The sequence below is a fragment of the Schistocerca nitens genome, chromosome 6 (genome assembly GCF_023898315.1).
Source record: "Schistocerca nitens isolate TAMUIC-IGC-003100 chromosome 6, iqSchNite1.1, whole genome shotgun sequence".
Lineage (NCBI taxonomy): Eukaryota > Metazoa > Arthropoda > Insecta > Orthoptera > Acrididae > Schistocerca > Schistocerca nitens.
The window spans coordinates 529,357,550-529,373,836 of record NC_064619.1 but is presented as its reverse complement, the minus strand read 5'-3'; the positions used below and the strand labels follow the sequence as shown (position 1 = coordinate 529,373,836).

The following is a 16,287-nucleotide window of genomic DNA, read 5'->3' as shown; positions in this document are numbered from 1 at the left end:
AGGATGTTTTGATGCTACTAAAGTTTGTGTCACGTAAGAAGGCGGCCCAATTTTTAGCTGTTCTGCGCACCCCCCTCCACTAGCCACCATCAGCCAATAATATTAATTCCCCTTCTGGGCAGCTAGCAGCGAGTTACAGCTGGACAGCGAGAATCTCATTCCTACATGCAGCCCTGTTACCATACTTCGCGACAATCGAATTAGTCATTCAACTGTCAGCCACACCCCCCCTCCCCCTCCTGTAGCAGTATAATTGTGAATATGTATCTGTAAATGTTTAAGCGAGATTTGAAAAAAATCAGGTGATGGGCAATAAATGTGAAACGCTTCACAAGCAGGCGAGGGGGATTATTTACCACATTTATAACTTTTTCAAATGTGAACTTGAAAGCAGGTCTCCTACTGCTGACATCTGAGGATACAAGGACATCTGAGGACACAAGAACGGACTACACAAACATGTGGTGTCGGCAAAAGAACTGTAAAGAGAACTGTAAATGAATGAGTCAGAGCTGTAGGAACCATAGAAAAGTTAAATTTCGAAATTGCAAGGAACCTGTAACACAAATGGATGGTTTTAACAACCATGTTTTCAAGTGCTTCATATTAATGACGAATGCCCTACATCACAAAAACGTGTTACAGTTATGCAGGAGAAAATTGGCTTCAATGGTAAGTGCTTTGTCAATGTAAAGAAATTTAAAAGATGTTGGTTAATTATGTTAAGAAGACAGTTTTTAATTCAAAGAAGTGACACAGATGCAGCACAAACTGCGTCCTATAAAAAGATTTATGATACAAGAGAAGGGTGCAGTTCAACAGTGTATTACCTTGATGAAACAAAGGTCAATTAGAATCATTCCAGGAAGACCTGCTGGAAAATGAGTGACGGTACCAGTGGTTTTAAAGTTCTCATAGGAATAGGCTCTCGGATAATTATTCTGCATGCCGACTCCTCTTGTTTTGTTTCTGAGAATAAACTAGTATTTACGTGTAAGAAAAACAGCAGTGACTACCATTTGTAAATGAACGCTGTCAGTTTCGTGACGTGATTCACAATTCTTGTCACACCTTGCATTGAAGTCGGTCATTGCCAATTATAATTCAACTTTTACAGAGAAAACACCAGAAAAACGGATACTCTTCCCTGGCTTACAAATAAAAAAATATTAAGCACAGTATAAACCAGACTTGTGCCGATCTCCAGTAGCTCATTAATTAATGAAAGTCACATGACAGGAAAGTACAAACTCTACTTCCTTCCATGTGAATGGGGTCACAAAGTTTTGCATTTACCCATGTGTCACTGTCAGTGTGGCCCCATGGAATTAATTTGGGCAAAGTGTTAAGGCTATGTGGTTTAAAAAATAATAATAATAATAATTCAAGATAACATACATGAGTCGCTTGTGCATGAGGCAACAGACAACGTCCCACATGTAGTGTTAGCACAGTCTGTGCGGCATGCTAAAAAGCTTCAGAAAGAAGAATTTGACTGGACAGTGATGATGGATATAAGCCCTGAACCTATCATTGTAAATGTAAATTTAGTCAGACTGTTCGGAGACAGTCTCAAATAGAAGTGACGATGGTATTACGATGTAGACTTTGGAACGAAGTAATGATATTTCTTAGTTTTAAAGACTCATCGTTTGAAAACTGTGTTTGTCAAGATATCAGTTGCATACATAATAAAGAGAACTTCCTAGCCTTTTTGATTAGAACTTTGTATCCTTTGAATTAAACAGACTATAATGTTCAACATGTTGTCCAAGGAGAATGTTGACGCTCTAATAACAAGCGAGAATGCAGCTGGATAATTTGTCAGAAGACCAATATTTCCACATGTAAACCCCTGTTATTTTCAACGCACAAACTGGATAAGGCTCTAAAATAACAGTAACTATTACTTGTCGAGATATCAGTGGTTTTCGATGTTATCCATCAACATTCTCTAGAGTTATCCGCAAATGATGGTTAATTGTTTGCTTATTCAATGGGTCATAAATGCGGTCTGTCACTATAATTTCGAACGAGTTAGTTTACATTCATAATGCCTGTTAACAGCGAAAAATATGACAACGTACTGACCATTTTTACGATAATCCTTTACACTAGTATTTTCTACCATTAATTCTTTTTTACGCACAGTGATTACACTTAACTATAGTCAAACACACACACACACACACAAACCTTGAATATTTTTAAAATTTCTATTGAGTAGAAGCAGTTCTCAAGCAAATATAATGATTTCGGTTTGTTTGAAGTTATGAATTGTGTATTACATTTTATTTATAATGCAGTTCAAACTTCAATAAATGATAATTATTGCAAGCAGTTTCAATGATCTTGTCATTAGAAAATCATCATTTTGAGAAAAATTGTACTTAACGTTTTCTCAAAACTGTGTCAGCTGTTCTTGCCTCCCGACGCCACGCAGAGTAAATCTATGATGCAGTGGAAGCAAACGTCCACAGGACATGAATTAATGTTTCTCTCATGGCAATTGATCAAACTTGGTTTTAATATTTACTATTCCTCTCATAGGAATATTTACTAATTCCTCTTTGAACGTATAATACGATGTACCCTAGGCAAATGAGCCTGACTATTGTCCGCAGCAATCCAATTTGGCAACATAGACTTAGTTTGCACACTCTCTGCTGCTGCGCGTGCACAGCTTTCAACTCTCCACACTTTTTTACCGCTTTTGCCTCTATGAGCAGAAGCGCAATTCTATGTGATGCGGACTATATCTGGAACTGATCAGAAACTACATGTGTATATGTGAGGATTTTTTACTAGCAATAATGTGGCCTTGGAAAATGGCCATTATACTCTGAAACCGTGCAGTGAAGGCAACCTTTGAGAGAGCCAGTACAGGGCATCAACCTTCACTTTCCAGCAGAAGAAAAGCTGACCACAAAGGAGATGAGACTCTTCATCATATTTTAACTTGCGCACATTTGTATGGAAAATTTTAGTAATTCAATTCTTAAACTCTTATCCACATGCAAAACAATTCACCTAAAAAAATGTATAGAGGGTCATATGCCAGAAGAATTGCATGGTGATGTGTCCTGCCACTGTTTGTCAAGTGTACTATACATCTATATCCCATCCCGATCACTGCATCCTGACTGAGTGACCAAATGGAGGAATGACACAGCCATGTACATGGCTTCACAGGTATATTCAGCCATTCATTCTTCCACTGTCAGGCTATTTTCAACATGAGAAAACTCAACCATATATCAGAGCACTGCAGGCACATACCTCAGGCAAAAGTGGTCTGCACATGGCTGTGTGTGTGTGTGTGTGTGTGTGTGTGTGTGTGTGTGTGTGTGACAGAGAGAGAGAGAGAGCAAATACACTTTGCACAGGGTGACAGGTGTTGTCGAAGACCATTGATGCTCCTTTGCCAAATGGCATATCTGAGTGAGCGCTTGTTTACAGCGATGTGTACACCTTGTGCTTGCTGTACTCACTCACATACAAGTCTGCAAATGTGCAGTGTGCACATGCATGACACAGTTCCCATGCGCATAATTTATTTGAATGACAAATAGAGAATACAGTTACATTTACTTGGATAAAAACGTTTATTCATCATCAGTAAATAAAAAGTATTATGCATAATAGGTAAATTTGATATCCAATAAGATTTACTGCTTCAATTGTTTATCATTTATTAAACAAATGTACTTTTTATTGATTTTAAATACATTTTTAGATCAACTCTTTTTTTCCAAACATCTCATCAGAAAGCTTATTTGGTTTTCAAAGATTTGCCACTGTGACACACTAAAGAAAATATGTTCAACAGATGCAAACAGGATACTGGATGGTGATATTTCCTGAAATCATCTTTATTCCAGGTTAAAGATAAAGTATTCTTCAGAAAAATTGAGATATTATCAATTCCACTGTAGTTTTGGGCAATAACTTCATTGTAATTCCATGTCAGCTTCATATCTCCATCACATTTGAAATAAATTTTCTTTTTACTTCACAACATCATTTTTGAGACTTGTGACCCGATTTCTTCGGCATTTCTTTGGGTTATTGTGTGTCAGCAGTTTGTTGTAAGCCTCCCCTGGACTTTAACAGTAAGTGTACTATTTGGTTTTGAATAGTGGGTAAGATACTGCTGCAGTAACTGCAGTTGGTATACAAAAAACTTCCAATCTTCTCTCGACACATATCCAATAAAAAAGGTGGCACTGCTTTGCAATACGATGAATTCTTTTATGTACTTAAACACACCGTCTCTTCCAAGATTTTTCAATCTCGAAGCTTTATATAAGTGCACAGATGCATGTTGGATTGGGAGAAAGTATTGCAGATTAAGAGTGTGCTATCACTTGCAAAAAAACCTTGTTCCAATATCATGAATCGTTTGTGAGATATGACAATTGTTATGACCACGATTCACGACGCGCTAGGATGTGAATGGGCAGGTCACATGCACCTGTCTGTTAGATATAAGGTCCAATAAATCAAGAAGGGAATGAGATATCATTCTGCTCTCAATTTTAAATAAAATTTTGATATCTCATCTACATTTCATTCATTGCAAAGAGCTAAAAAACAACCATACACAAAGTTTACAAAATGCATTTTTACCTCTGCAAAATCTTTAAAAATTTGTGCCAATATTTTACTTCTTTTGATGCAACAAATAAGTATGATGGATAACGAAAAGAAATTCAATTCTTTATTGAGTGAAGATTATCAGACAGTAAGATGTGAAAAAATCAATTTTTTTTAACTAATAGTTTTCGAAAAATCAGATGATAAGTTTTTCATATCAGCCAGATGCCATCTCGTCAGCACAGTCATCGGTATTTGGTGAACAGTACAGCCATAACAAAATCCGCCCTGATCACAGATGCAGAGAGAACATCTGTAGCAGTGAAAGGGTTAAAGACACTTGCAACATCTGTAGAGTATGAGAAAATATCTCAGAATGTGATGGACAGTGGTTCGCCTACCCTAGTACTTCATTTTTATGTGACGTACTTCTTCATGGTGTCAACACTGCAGAAGGCTTTTCCTTTCCAGTCAGTGGGTCTACAAGGAATACTGCTTTTGGGTGTGGTATTCCCACTACTTTATAAGAGTCGTCTTATTCTGTCATTTAAGATTTGAGCTTGGGTGAGAGGCTCTTAACACTAGTCATTTAATTCAATCTGGCCCTACTGTTTTTTTTATTATATTGGATTCCTCTTTCCATTACAAACCAAATAAATGAAAAAAACATGGCTGTAGTGCCTCAGATAAATATATAATTTAATATCAGTGTAAAGACAATCCTTGTATACTCTTATTAACTAAATAAAAGTTCATGCAATACTACACAAGGCCACATTGTATACTCTTATTAACTAAATAAAAGTTCATGCAATACTACACAAGGCCACATGGGAGGGACATTGCACTAGTAATACTTCTAAAGCCCTCTAGATGAAATACTGTAACCACCTCCCAGCCCCCGAGTGTAAATAAACACCTAAATTAAATTCTTCCAGTAGTTGCAGTTCATTAAATTTCAATTTACTTAACTCCTCTTTGGTTTTATTAAGTTCCTCCCAAAGCTTTTATACTTACCCTTCCGTTTTTCCTAACAAACTGTGAACCGTGGTGTACTGACCGATAAATCTATCGTTCCTTGTATCTATTGAGTAATTAATTAATTAATTTACCCGCTCCTAAACAGCTGTGAAAGTTGAGCCTGATGAAGTTGTTATATCCGAATCATTACCCACCCTGCTCTGACACGTTTAACCATAGCCGCCTGTCTAAGATTTGTTCATTTCCAGAATGAGATTTTCACTCTGCAGCGGAGTGTGCGCTGATATGAAACTTCCTGGCAGATTAAAACTGTGTGCCCGACCGAGACTCGAACTCGGGACCTTTGCCTTTTGTGGGCAAGTGTTCAGATGGTAGAGCAATTGCCCGCGAAAGGCAAAGGTCCTGAGTTCGAGTCTCGGTCGGGCACACAGTTTTAATCTGCCAGGAAGTTTCATTTGTTCCTGTAAACTTTTATTCAATTAATTTTAATGGTTTCATTTGTTTTCCATTCTGACCTACCTCCTTAGACTATTATAAAACCTAATTTCTTACAAGATCACACTGTCAGTTTAATTCAATATGCAACTCCTCTTGTAAACCAGATAAAATTATCTGCAAGTTGATTATTTTTTATTTATCTCTTGTTTCACCTAATGAGATACCCAGATGTGCTGTCCAAGGCTAGCATTTGCGGTATCTATCTCTGTAACAAAGTTGCCACAGCAGTGGCTGACACTGGTGTTTCACGCACTGCCGACATAACTGCAGCTAGCCAGCAAGTTATGATGTGGAACCTATGACTTTCAAACAGCCAATAGTTACCAGAATCATCGACCCTCTGGGTCATGGGCTCGCATTTTATTCTGCATCATTATTGTTACCAAGTTATTTAATACTCATTTCTCAGATGCAGTATTACTAATGACTACTGCACCAAGTAATCTTCACTGTTGACCTCATTGCCAAAAGCAACATCTTTGTGCACTGAAACTTATTAGGAAAAAAATTACTAACTGGTAGTGATCTGCTGCACAGAGAAAATATTAACAGCAACTGGGCAAAACACAAGCCGCCACCAGTGTAGCCCCGCCCAGTAGCAATGCCACGCCCAGTAGCAATGCCACGCCCAGTGTCATTCCACCAACATGCACACACACACACACACACACACACACACACACACACACACCATGTTCAACACACATGTCCCACTTTCCCACCTACATTAAACACATTTTCTTCTGCAGTCCTGGTCCTAAATATACTGTGCAACACATAACTTCAATAAAATGTTATGTTACACTATGCCTCTTATGTTTTCACAAAGTAACACTATGTGGCACTATTGGTATGTAACAATTCTACTGCTTTAAAGTTTTTATTTGTTGTTATCAAAACAAGTGCCACTGCAAAACTGACAATGCAGATTGTTTACAATGAGCATTTGAAACAAGTGTAGAGAAAAATCAAACATCATTTTTAGAAAAGACTTAAAAATTAGTTTGCACAATTTCATCACTGTCATGCTTTCACCTGTGAAGAATTTCAACAAGGTCAATTAAAAATCGTTTGTTGTTTAAAAAAGACATTCTGTGAGCAATGTGAATGAAGAGTATTTCAGATGTATTACTCTGAGATCGTTCCTTCCTTAGGCATATCAAAGCTGGCCATACACATAATTTTCCTCAAACATTTAGCTTTGAAAAAGATTTGTTCCTGACCTATTCTCCACAATTTGAACTAATCTGAGAAACAGGCTTGCGTTGATTAGTGTTAGGAAATGCTCAAAAAGTTTGAGCTGTGAAATTCAAAATCCATATAGCATCACCGTAACACGAGACTAATCTCTGATACATTCATATGAGCTGCAAACTCAGCATTCATCAACTATGTAGGTGTTCCAAAATGAACAGAAACCAATGCAACTGATTCATTCCCAAAGAGCTTCCCACAAAGAAATAATTTGTTTCTGTTGTTGCAATGGATTACTGCTTGGATCAAAGAACTGCTCACGCTGAATGGTTGCAATAATTTGTTTGCCCCAAGACATCTATGAAATCAAGCAAAAGACGTGTCATATCTGCCTCCACAAAGACAGTATCAGCTGTCATAACACACCAAAAACTGATTATTGGATAACAAAAATATAGAATCAATGTCTCATTATCCAAATTCACCTAATTTTTCACCCAAGACATTTCTTATACCCTTATGTCAAACAAAAAGGGTGTGGAGTGCAGTTTTCATAACCTTAAGATGCTGCTGAATCTTTTGATGTTTTTGAGGTAGCAACATCAGAGTTGACAAAATGTTTCCAGGACTGGTTTAAAGGGATGAAAAGTGTATCCATTTTAAAGGTGAATATCCTGAGAAATAGTTAAATGATGTGTATCTAAAACAGATTAAAAGGTGACCTTCATATCTGTAGGTAACTCGCACGTTACTACACTCCGCCATCACTGCCGTGGCGTGCATCACGTTTTTGTAGCATATCGTTCAGTGGGCTCCACACACCTCATGAGAGGCTGTCAACCCTGGATGGTACCCCAACTGCCTGCAGTGGAAAGCTTGTGGACAAATGCCCATTATATGGTTATGCACCGGCTTCTGCCGGCCACTCTTGTGTTATGTCACGTAACTGTACTGAACTGTCAATTACCAAATAAATATTTGTTGGTTTCTTACAATAGTGTTTTTTACTGTGTTCGGAGTTAGAACACAAGTGGTGATGAGAAGAACTTTCGTGTGCTCAACATCAGTGACAGCTGCTTTGTGTAACTTCTCCATGAAGGCAGTACTTCAATCACTTCTCTACCAGCAACAACTTATTATGGCCATTTTGGAAAAACTAGTAGCTATGTTGACTGTTCAAGCTCCACTGTCCTCAAGTGCATCCACCACTATTTCTGCCATGCTACAACTCTGCTGAAGATTGAGAAGCTTATGGAAAACGGCTCCGCCAACACTTTGTTGCATTATGGTGACGAACCAGGACATTTGTAAGGCTTTGTTTTTATCACGGATTCCTCCTCACATGTACTAGTTGTTATGTCAGTTGGCTCCCTTGCAGGAACTGCCTCACTCTCCTTTGGTGAAATGTGTAGTTTGTTATCATCTTATCGCTGCAAGTGCACCCATGTCATTGTTTCTTGCACAGAGTTTGACCAGAGCTACAAGCAGCAAATCAGTCGCATCAGACTTGGGCGGAAAATCTGCAGTTTACGTTGTGTCACTTTATTGCTGAAACCTTCAAAGAATCCTATGCCAACTCCATGGTTCATGACACAATCATCTAGAAAGAACTTTTAAACACTGCTCCGTCTTTTGAGGTCTCCCGCACAGCAGGCCATCAAATCACTGCATGCATGCATGCATGCGAGGACATTGACATTGTTGATAACGAATGACAGCATCGATTTGTTGTTCTCAGTCTTCCTCCGAACAAATGGACATGGACATTAATTCTATTTCATCATTGTCAGTAGGTCAGAATATGCTCCTTACTGAAGTGTCTGTGCTGAACGACCAAAGGATTAAACAATTTCAACAAGTGAGTGGGCTTTACCACTAGAAATTACAAAAAAAACATGTCGGGTGACCTCTGATTTCACAGATATTTAAAAGTTAGCATAAATGCATACTCTGTTATGGGCACATACCTTCTGCCTTGAGCTGATGAATTATTTACAAATTTGGCTAGGGGACGGGTCTTCATTATGCACACACAGGGGCCTTCTACCTGAACACAGGCAGCTCCCCGACTGCTGCCAGTGCCGCCTACACTGATGCTGGCACCTGCCAGCACTTCCTACATTACCTCTGGTCATCGCAGCTACTCAGCTCATGGCCTTCATGCCAAGTCCGATGTCGACATGACCCCAGCCTATGGGGTGTTGGGATCATCTGTCTGCTTTTCTGCAGGGGAAGGAAGACATGCATGTCTGCACTCACATCACTACAGGGCCTACTTGCTAGTTTGCGCAGATTGGGACATGTTCACACCTAGGACAACTGATTCTGCCACTATGGATGTGCCAACCACCAGAGCATCATGGAGCAGCCAGCATCTGTGCCCCCCCCCCCCCCCCCCCCACAGAAGGAGTGTAGTAACCACCACCACTGTCACACCTCATGTTGCTTTTGAGTAGCTCGCCGGTTAGCAGCTCCAGGCTCCCCAACAGAGGCTGCCAACCATGAACGGCACTCCAAATGCTTACACGAGAAAGCTAGTGGCCCCAGTACGGAAATTGCCTACAGCAGAAACTTAGCAGCTCCTGGAGGGAAAATGTCTTTTACAGTAACATGCACAGGCTCTTGCTGGCCCTGTCATGCCATGCCCCAATAATTAGTTGTTGGTTTCTCATAACCATGTTGTTTGTTGCATTTCCTTCTAGAAGAATACCCTATTAGCCTATTTTCCAATATCAATCAAGAAGAAACCTATAGTCGGATAGGAAGCGAAAAGCTATTTACAATTTGTACAAAAACCAGATGGCAATTGTAGGGGTTGAGGTGCATGAAAGGGAAACAATGGTTGGGAAGGGAGTGAGACAGGATTGTAGCCTATCCCCAATGTGAGCAAGCAGTAAAGAAAACAAAAGAAAAGTTCAGAGTTGGAATTAAAAACCATGGAGAAGAAATAAAAACTTTGAGGTTCACTGGTGACATGGTAATTCTCTCAGAGACAGCAAAGGACCTGGAAGAGCAGTTGAACAGAATGGACAGTGTCTTGAAAGGAGGATATAAGATGAACATCAACAAAAGCAAAACAAGGATAATGAAATGTAGTTCAATTAAGTCAGGTGATGCTGAGGGAATTAGATTAGGAAATGAGACACTTAAAGTAGTAGATGATTTTTGCTGTTTGGGGAGCAATATAACTGATGATGGTCGAAGTAGAGAGGATGTAAAATGTATACTGGCAATGGCAAGGAAAGCATTTCTGAAGAGAAGAAATTTGTTAACATCGAGTGTAGATTTAAGTGTCAGGAAGTCATTTCTGAAAGTATTTGTATGGAGTGTAGCCATGTATGGAAGTGAAACGTGGATGATAAATAGTTTGGACAAGAAGAGAATAGAAGCTTTCGAAATGTGGTGCTACAGAAGAATGCTGAAGATTAGATGGGTAGATCAGATAACTAACGAGGAGTTATTGAATAGAATTGGGGAGAAGGGACATGTTCTGAGGCATCAAGGGGTCACCAATTTATTATTGGAGGGCAGCGTGGAGGGTAAAAATCGTAGAGGGAGACCAAGAGATGAATACACTAAGCAGATTCAGAAGGATGTAGGTTGCAGTAGGTACTGGTAGATGAAGCAGGATAGAGTAGCATGGAGAGCTGCATCAAACCAGTCTTTGGACTGAAGACCACAACAACAACAACAGTTGAATGTGCAATAATATTTACTTTATTTTGTGGTTACACCTATACCGCATTTTACTATTCAGTCATAAATCCCCCCCCCCTTTTTTTTTACAAACTTCACAATATTTTCTCTAGGTCAGCATTCCACATGATTGCTGCTCCAACGCAGTTGTTGAATTGTCAAGCAGTTATTCAAATTTTTAAAGCTTCCTCATGACACGTTATTGACTAAAGCACACCTTCACAATTGGCTGTTTCTGTTACAGATATTAGTACTTACCTTTGATATTTTCAGTTATAGTTTTCTACAGTTACATTATTATTTTGAATTTGTTAATAACTTCCAATGTTTAAGTACTTTACCTACCTTCACTTCCTTTTTGTGGCCTAAAGTTTCTATTTTCTGCAGACAATCGTCAAAAGTGAATTTTGGAAACAGTCTGTGAGCCCAATGTTCAAGTCGTTTCATCAACTGATTCAAATCTGATTTTTCAAAACCTTTACCACTGAACTGGAAATCTTTAAATGTATCTTCAAGCACTGCGATCCCACGTGGGCCCATAAGCCTAAAATAAAAATGCAATAACTAATGTAGGATCCTTGAACATTTGAACTTGCAAACACTTTGCTTGAAATTATAATCTGGTATGAATTCATTGGCACAATCTTAGATGACAGACACTGCAACAGAGCTATAATTTAAGACTATTAACTAACTTTACTGATCATTTAGCATTTAATCAAGGTAAATGTAACAATTCAATCCATGAATGATCTCAAATATGGCACAAACATATTTTGGTTCTGCTCAATAACTATAGCCTGATATTACATGTTAAAGAATATGCAGACCAAATTGCAGTCATATCAGAAATTGAAAGGAGAGGGAAAGAGAGAGAATACTAAAGAACAATATCTTTAAACTGTGTGCTTTTGGGTGTTCTGTTGAGTTTTTTTCCCCCTTATTATGCACCATATTTTGACAATTCGCCCAGCCATCTTCTTCAGGTGCTACGAGTTTTGTGGTTACATGTACATGCTGCCTGTGTACTTTCACTGCCTGTGTACCGAACAGTTGTTGGCCTCATGCTGCTACTGATACTTGAGTTGGATTCCTGATATCCACTATGCCCTTAGATGCTCATTTGTCTTTCAGTGCTTGTGCTGATATCCTGTGAAATGCAAATCCTAATCCTCTCGGTATTTTCAAGTTCTAGAGGATGTGACTGCCTGTGAGATTTTAATAAATCAAGTGCTAGCCCAAAGCATTATTTCAATTGTTTATTAGTTTTCTAATGTCTTAATTTTGACAGACTCATTAATTTTACTGAACCAGTAACGTTTTGTTTGCTCAATGATACTGGCCTCATCTTATTTCATTTCATGATTATATTAGAGGCAGAGCTTGGTGACAACTGATTTGCACAGTTGTTTCAATTTAACCAATGCCTAGAGCCTGGCTCTCAATTTATTAAGATCTTGCCAGCCATCACATCAATCACAGTTTGAAATACTGAGAGAATTTGCATTTCATAGAATATCAGTGCGAGCTCTGGAAAACAAAAGAACATCAAAGTGTGTCGTAGGTGTTTGGAATCAAACAGTTCTAAATGCCACAACATATCCATTTATCCAGGAATATGATGTGGTTCACAGATTCTACTACCACCTGGTACTCAAACTAATAGTGTGTTTTACGCTTATTGAGAGAACACAAGCTCTGGTTTGGCCCCCCACACCACCACTTCCATTTCGCATGAACACTGACGCACTGCCCAAGATAATTGTCTGATTCTATCAGGAAAAATTGAACATTGCTGTGTCATTTGGGAAAAACTATATCATTATATTTTTGGTTATCAGCCAATAATATCGTAAACAGCCATTTCTCTCTAATTTAGAAAAACTGCATCTTACTCTCTCTCTCTTCATCTACACTTTCTAATATGTCACAGTAGAATGAATACACTAACCTTACAGGATTTAATTTTGCTTGTGTATTTTTAACAACTCATTTTGTCTTCATCTACACTTTGGAATACATTACAATAGAATGAACACACTAACCTTACAGGATTTAATTTTGGTTGTGGATTTTTAACAACTCGTTTCTTCTTTGGGTCAACTGGTACTCCTTCTGGTGCAGTTTGAAGCTCTGGCAGAGGATTCTCTGAAAATTAAATGCTCAGTTTATATTTATTGTTTTATACTTCATTCATAAGATCAACTGAGATCCATAACAAAAATTCAAAATGCAAGTTCCCTCAGTACATGTTTGGATGCAGCAAACATATTCCCATTAATAAATTGCTATCTGATAAGTCCGTAATAAGTATAAACAAAGTACAAAGACACTATGAGTTAGATGAGTTAGGAAACTAATGAAGAAATAGTAGCAGGAATATTTCAATTCGATATCTATTGTATACTCCAGTGTTTATTTAATAGCAATGCAATTAATAAATCTTAACTCCTCCCCTCTTCACTGCAAGACAAGACAAACCATCCCAGCTGGATATTCCTGTTGGCCAGGAGGACAAGACCACCTTGTAGTTCTGAATATTTTCACCACTGGGTACACTTGTCCAGTAGCCTGAAGGCACTAAGAAAACTGAGTGTATGACAAAACCTATGTCCATCATCAGCTCCAGTAGTTTCAGGATTACATATACCTCTACATCTTACACTGGAATGCATATTAGTTATATCTGGAGGATACAGTCAGCCAATGTTTGAGCAACCAACAATATAAAAATTCTGCTTCTGTGAATGGAAATGGACAAATGGATTTTTCTGAATTAGGAAAAATGGAATTGTTTATTTCCTTTAAATAAACAAAATACACTGAAGAGTCAAAGAAACAGGTACACCTGCCTAATATTGTGTAGGGTCCCCATGACCACACAGAACTGACACAACACAACGTGGCATGGACTCGACTAATGTCTGAAGTAGTGCTGGAAGGAACTGACGCCATGAATCCTGCAGGGGTGTCCATATGTCTGAAAAAGTAAGAGGGGGTGGATGACGACAACAACTGGGCTTCATCAGGGGCTTCCTGACCCCTGGGTAGGCGGAGTCCTAGTAGGCTGTCTGTACTTTGCCTCCAGATCTTCTGTGGTATAGTGTGAGGTGTTTGCTTCTCCTTGTCTTTTTGTCTTCCTATTGACCTTCTCAGGATTTATTTTCTTCTATACTGCCGGTGTTGCAGTAATCTGTGGCAGCCCATTACAGGCCATTCTTCGCTGCTCCCGGTGCGGACGGCATAGGGAGCGCCTTACTGCAATAGCTGCTGGGTGGCCACCAGTAAGGCGGTCAGAACTGACTGTGCAACTCTCTGCAGCATCTCGGCCAAGTGCGAGACCTTTTCGATTATCGCAGAGAGGCAAAGACGGCTGCAGATAGCTGGTCTTCTTGCACAGCGGATGCTGTGCTTCGGCTCGGTTGCGGGCGGCAGCTGGGGTGTGTCCACTCCTGCCGCCTCTTAACAAGGTGACGTCTTCTTTACGCGATTTCCCCCGGGGGTGGGAGGGAGGAGTGTCGGAGCATAAGTCTTCAGGTGTGCCCTCTCAAGCATGTTTTCCTGCATGAATGTGTCTTTTTCTGATGCCCCCATCTGTTGAGGCGGAGGTGACAGCATCGGCTGCCGGCGTCGCCCTCGTGTTTGCCGGGCTCCTGGCCGGCTGTGCACGGGCAGCCGAGAGCGCGGTCAGCAGTCTTCTTTGTTGTTTGCTCACATTGGCAAGCAACTGCGGCTTTGATTACTTCACAGCCGAGGTAACTCGCCACATGTGGTCCGCCATAGTTTGCACATTTGGGAGTGTGTGTCCTCGGAAGCAGACAGTTTCTGTTTGCATGGGTGCCTGTGCAATTCACGCACACCTCGTGCAAGAAGCCGTAGCGAGCCATGTGGCCCATCCCCTGGCAGCAGAAGCACTGCACCAAGCCCCTCTCCTACTTGAGATTTTCAATGGTGACCTTCATGTTAGCCACTCACTGCAGCTGGTAGAGCAGCCTGTTCTCTGGGGTGTCGGTGGCAATCACCAGCAGAGAAAGCGACTCCTTGTGCGTAACGTGGGACTTGACTCACGTCATGTTGCGCATGCTGGAGTCAAGCTGCGCCAGTTCGTCCCTTTGGAGTTCAGGTTCCGCCGCCTCGGGGTGCCCTTCACGATGATTTTCAGTAGTCTTACAGGTACGGCGGCATGCGTGTACCAGTGAATGTCCTGGTTTGACACCTCGCTTGTCACCTTGATGAAGTCCTCCGTATTCGTGACTTGCAGTCACACGAGGATTCCTGCTGCAGCTTGCACCATGAAGTGTGCACTCGTCCACTGCTTCACAAGCTGCAGGAAGCCTTTATAGTCTTTGGCCACTTCAAAGACTATGGGCGGCGGCTGTCGCTGCGACCATCCGGCAGTGGTGCCTAATCTTCTGCTGAGTGGCCAGTGGCCGTGGTCTCCATCTGCTTGGGTGCTGTTGCTTGCTCCGACTTCTCCTCGTCTGTTAGCGCGCTGTAGCAGTTAGCAGTAGCTGTGGGCGGCACGGAAGGTGTCGTCCTGGGTCTGGCAGCCCACCAAGGCTTGACGGTAGTCCATGTTGCGCCTGCTATGCTTTCGTATGGTATAGCGCGTCTTCTGTTGCCGGTAGTTGGAGACAGCAAGCTGTGTCTTCTTCTTGGGCCTTGGGTGTCTTTTTGGTGCCATTTGGTGCTGCGGAGATTGGTTGTTTGCGCCACTCGCCATCTGGGCGCTGCAGCATGCTGGCCATCATCCTTTGTGCCCTCTCGTCGGCCCGGAGTGACATGAAGGAGCATCATGCACTACAATATAATCTTCTCCAAAATCGTCATCCAAGTCGAGGTCCGATGGCGGCCGGGTCGTTCTAGATGGCAGGTCAGACAAAGACATCGGGTGATCATGCTCCTTCGAGAACGGCTGTCTGCCACACCAGCATCTCCAGTCGTCGTAAGTGTGGGGGACGAATGGGGCTGTTGACCGAGCAGGCTCAGCCAAAAGGTGATCTGCTACACACATCACTCTATTCTGTGCTCCTCTGAACTCCGGATGCACCCACGATATCTCTGCTTGCTGCCAGAGTGACAGATCTCTTCTGAACAGCACGTTGCAAGGCGTCCCAGATATGGTCAATAATGTTCTTGTCTGGAGAGTTTGGTGGCCAGCGGAAGCGTTTAAACTCAGAAGAGTGTTCCTGGAGCCACTCTGTAGCAATTCTGGACTTGTGGTGTGTCGCACTGTTCTGTCGGAATTGCCCAAGTCTATCGGAATGCACAACGGACACGAATGGATTCAGGTGATCGGACAGGATGTTTATGTACATGTCA

At 40.8% G+C, this 16,287-nt stretch overlaps 1 protein-coding gene across 1 annotated transcript in view; it reads right to left on the bottom strand.

Annotated features, from left to right (window-relative positions):
* LOC126262569 (TIMELESS-interacting protein) overlaps positions 1-16,287 on the bottom strand; it is a 60,741-nt gene that overhangs the window by 16,718 nt on the left and 27,736 nt on the right. Inside the window, exons 3-4 of the mRNA XM_049959274.1 lie at positions 13,011-13,113; positions 11,311-11,509 (exon numbers count right to left, since the gene is read on the bottom strand). Of these exons, the coding sequence (XP_049815231.1) occupies positions 11,311-11,509; positions 13,011-13,113 (302 nt within the window). The remainder of the gene's footprint in view (positions 1-11,310; positions 11,510-13,010; positions 13,114-16,287) is intronic.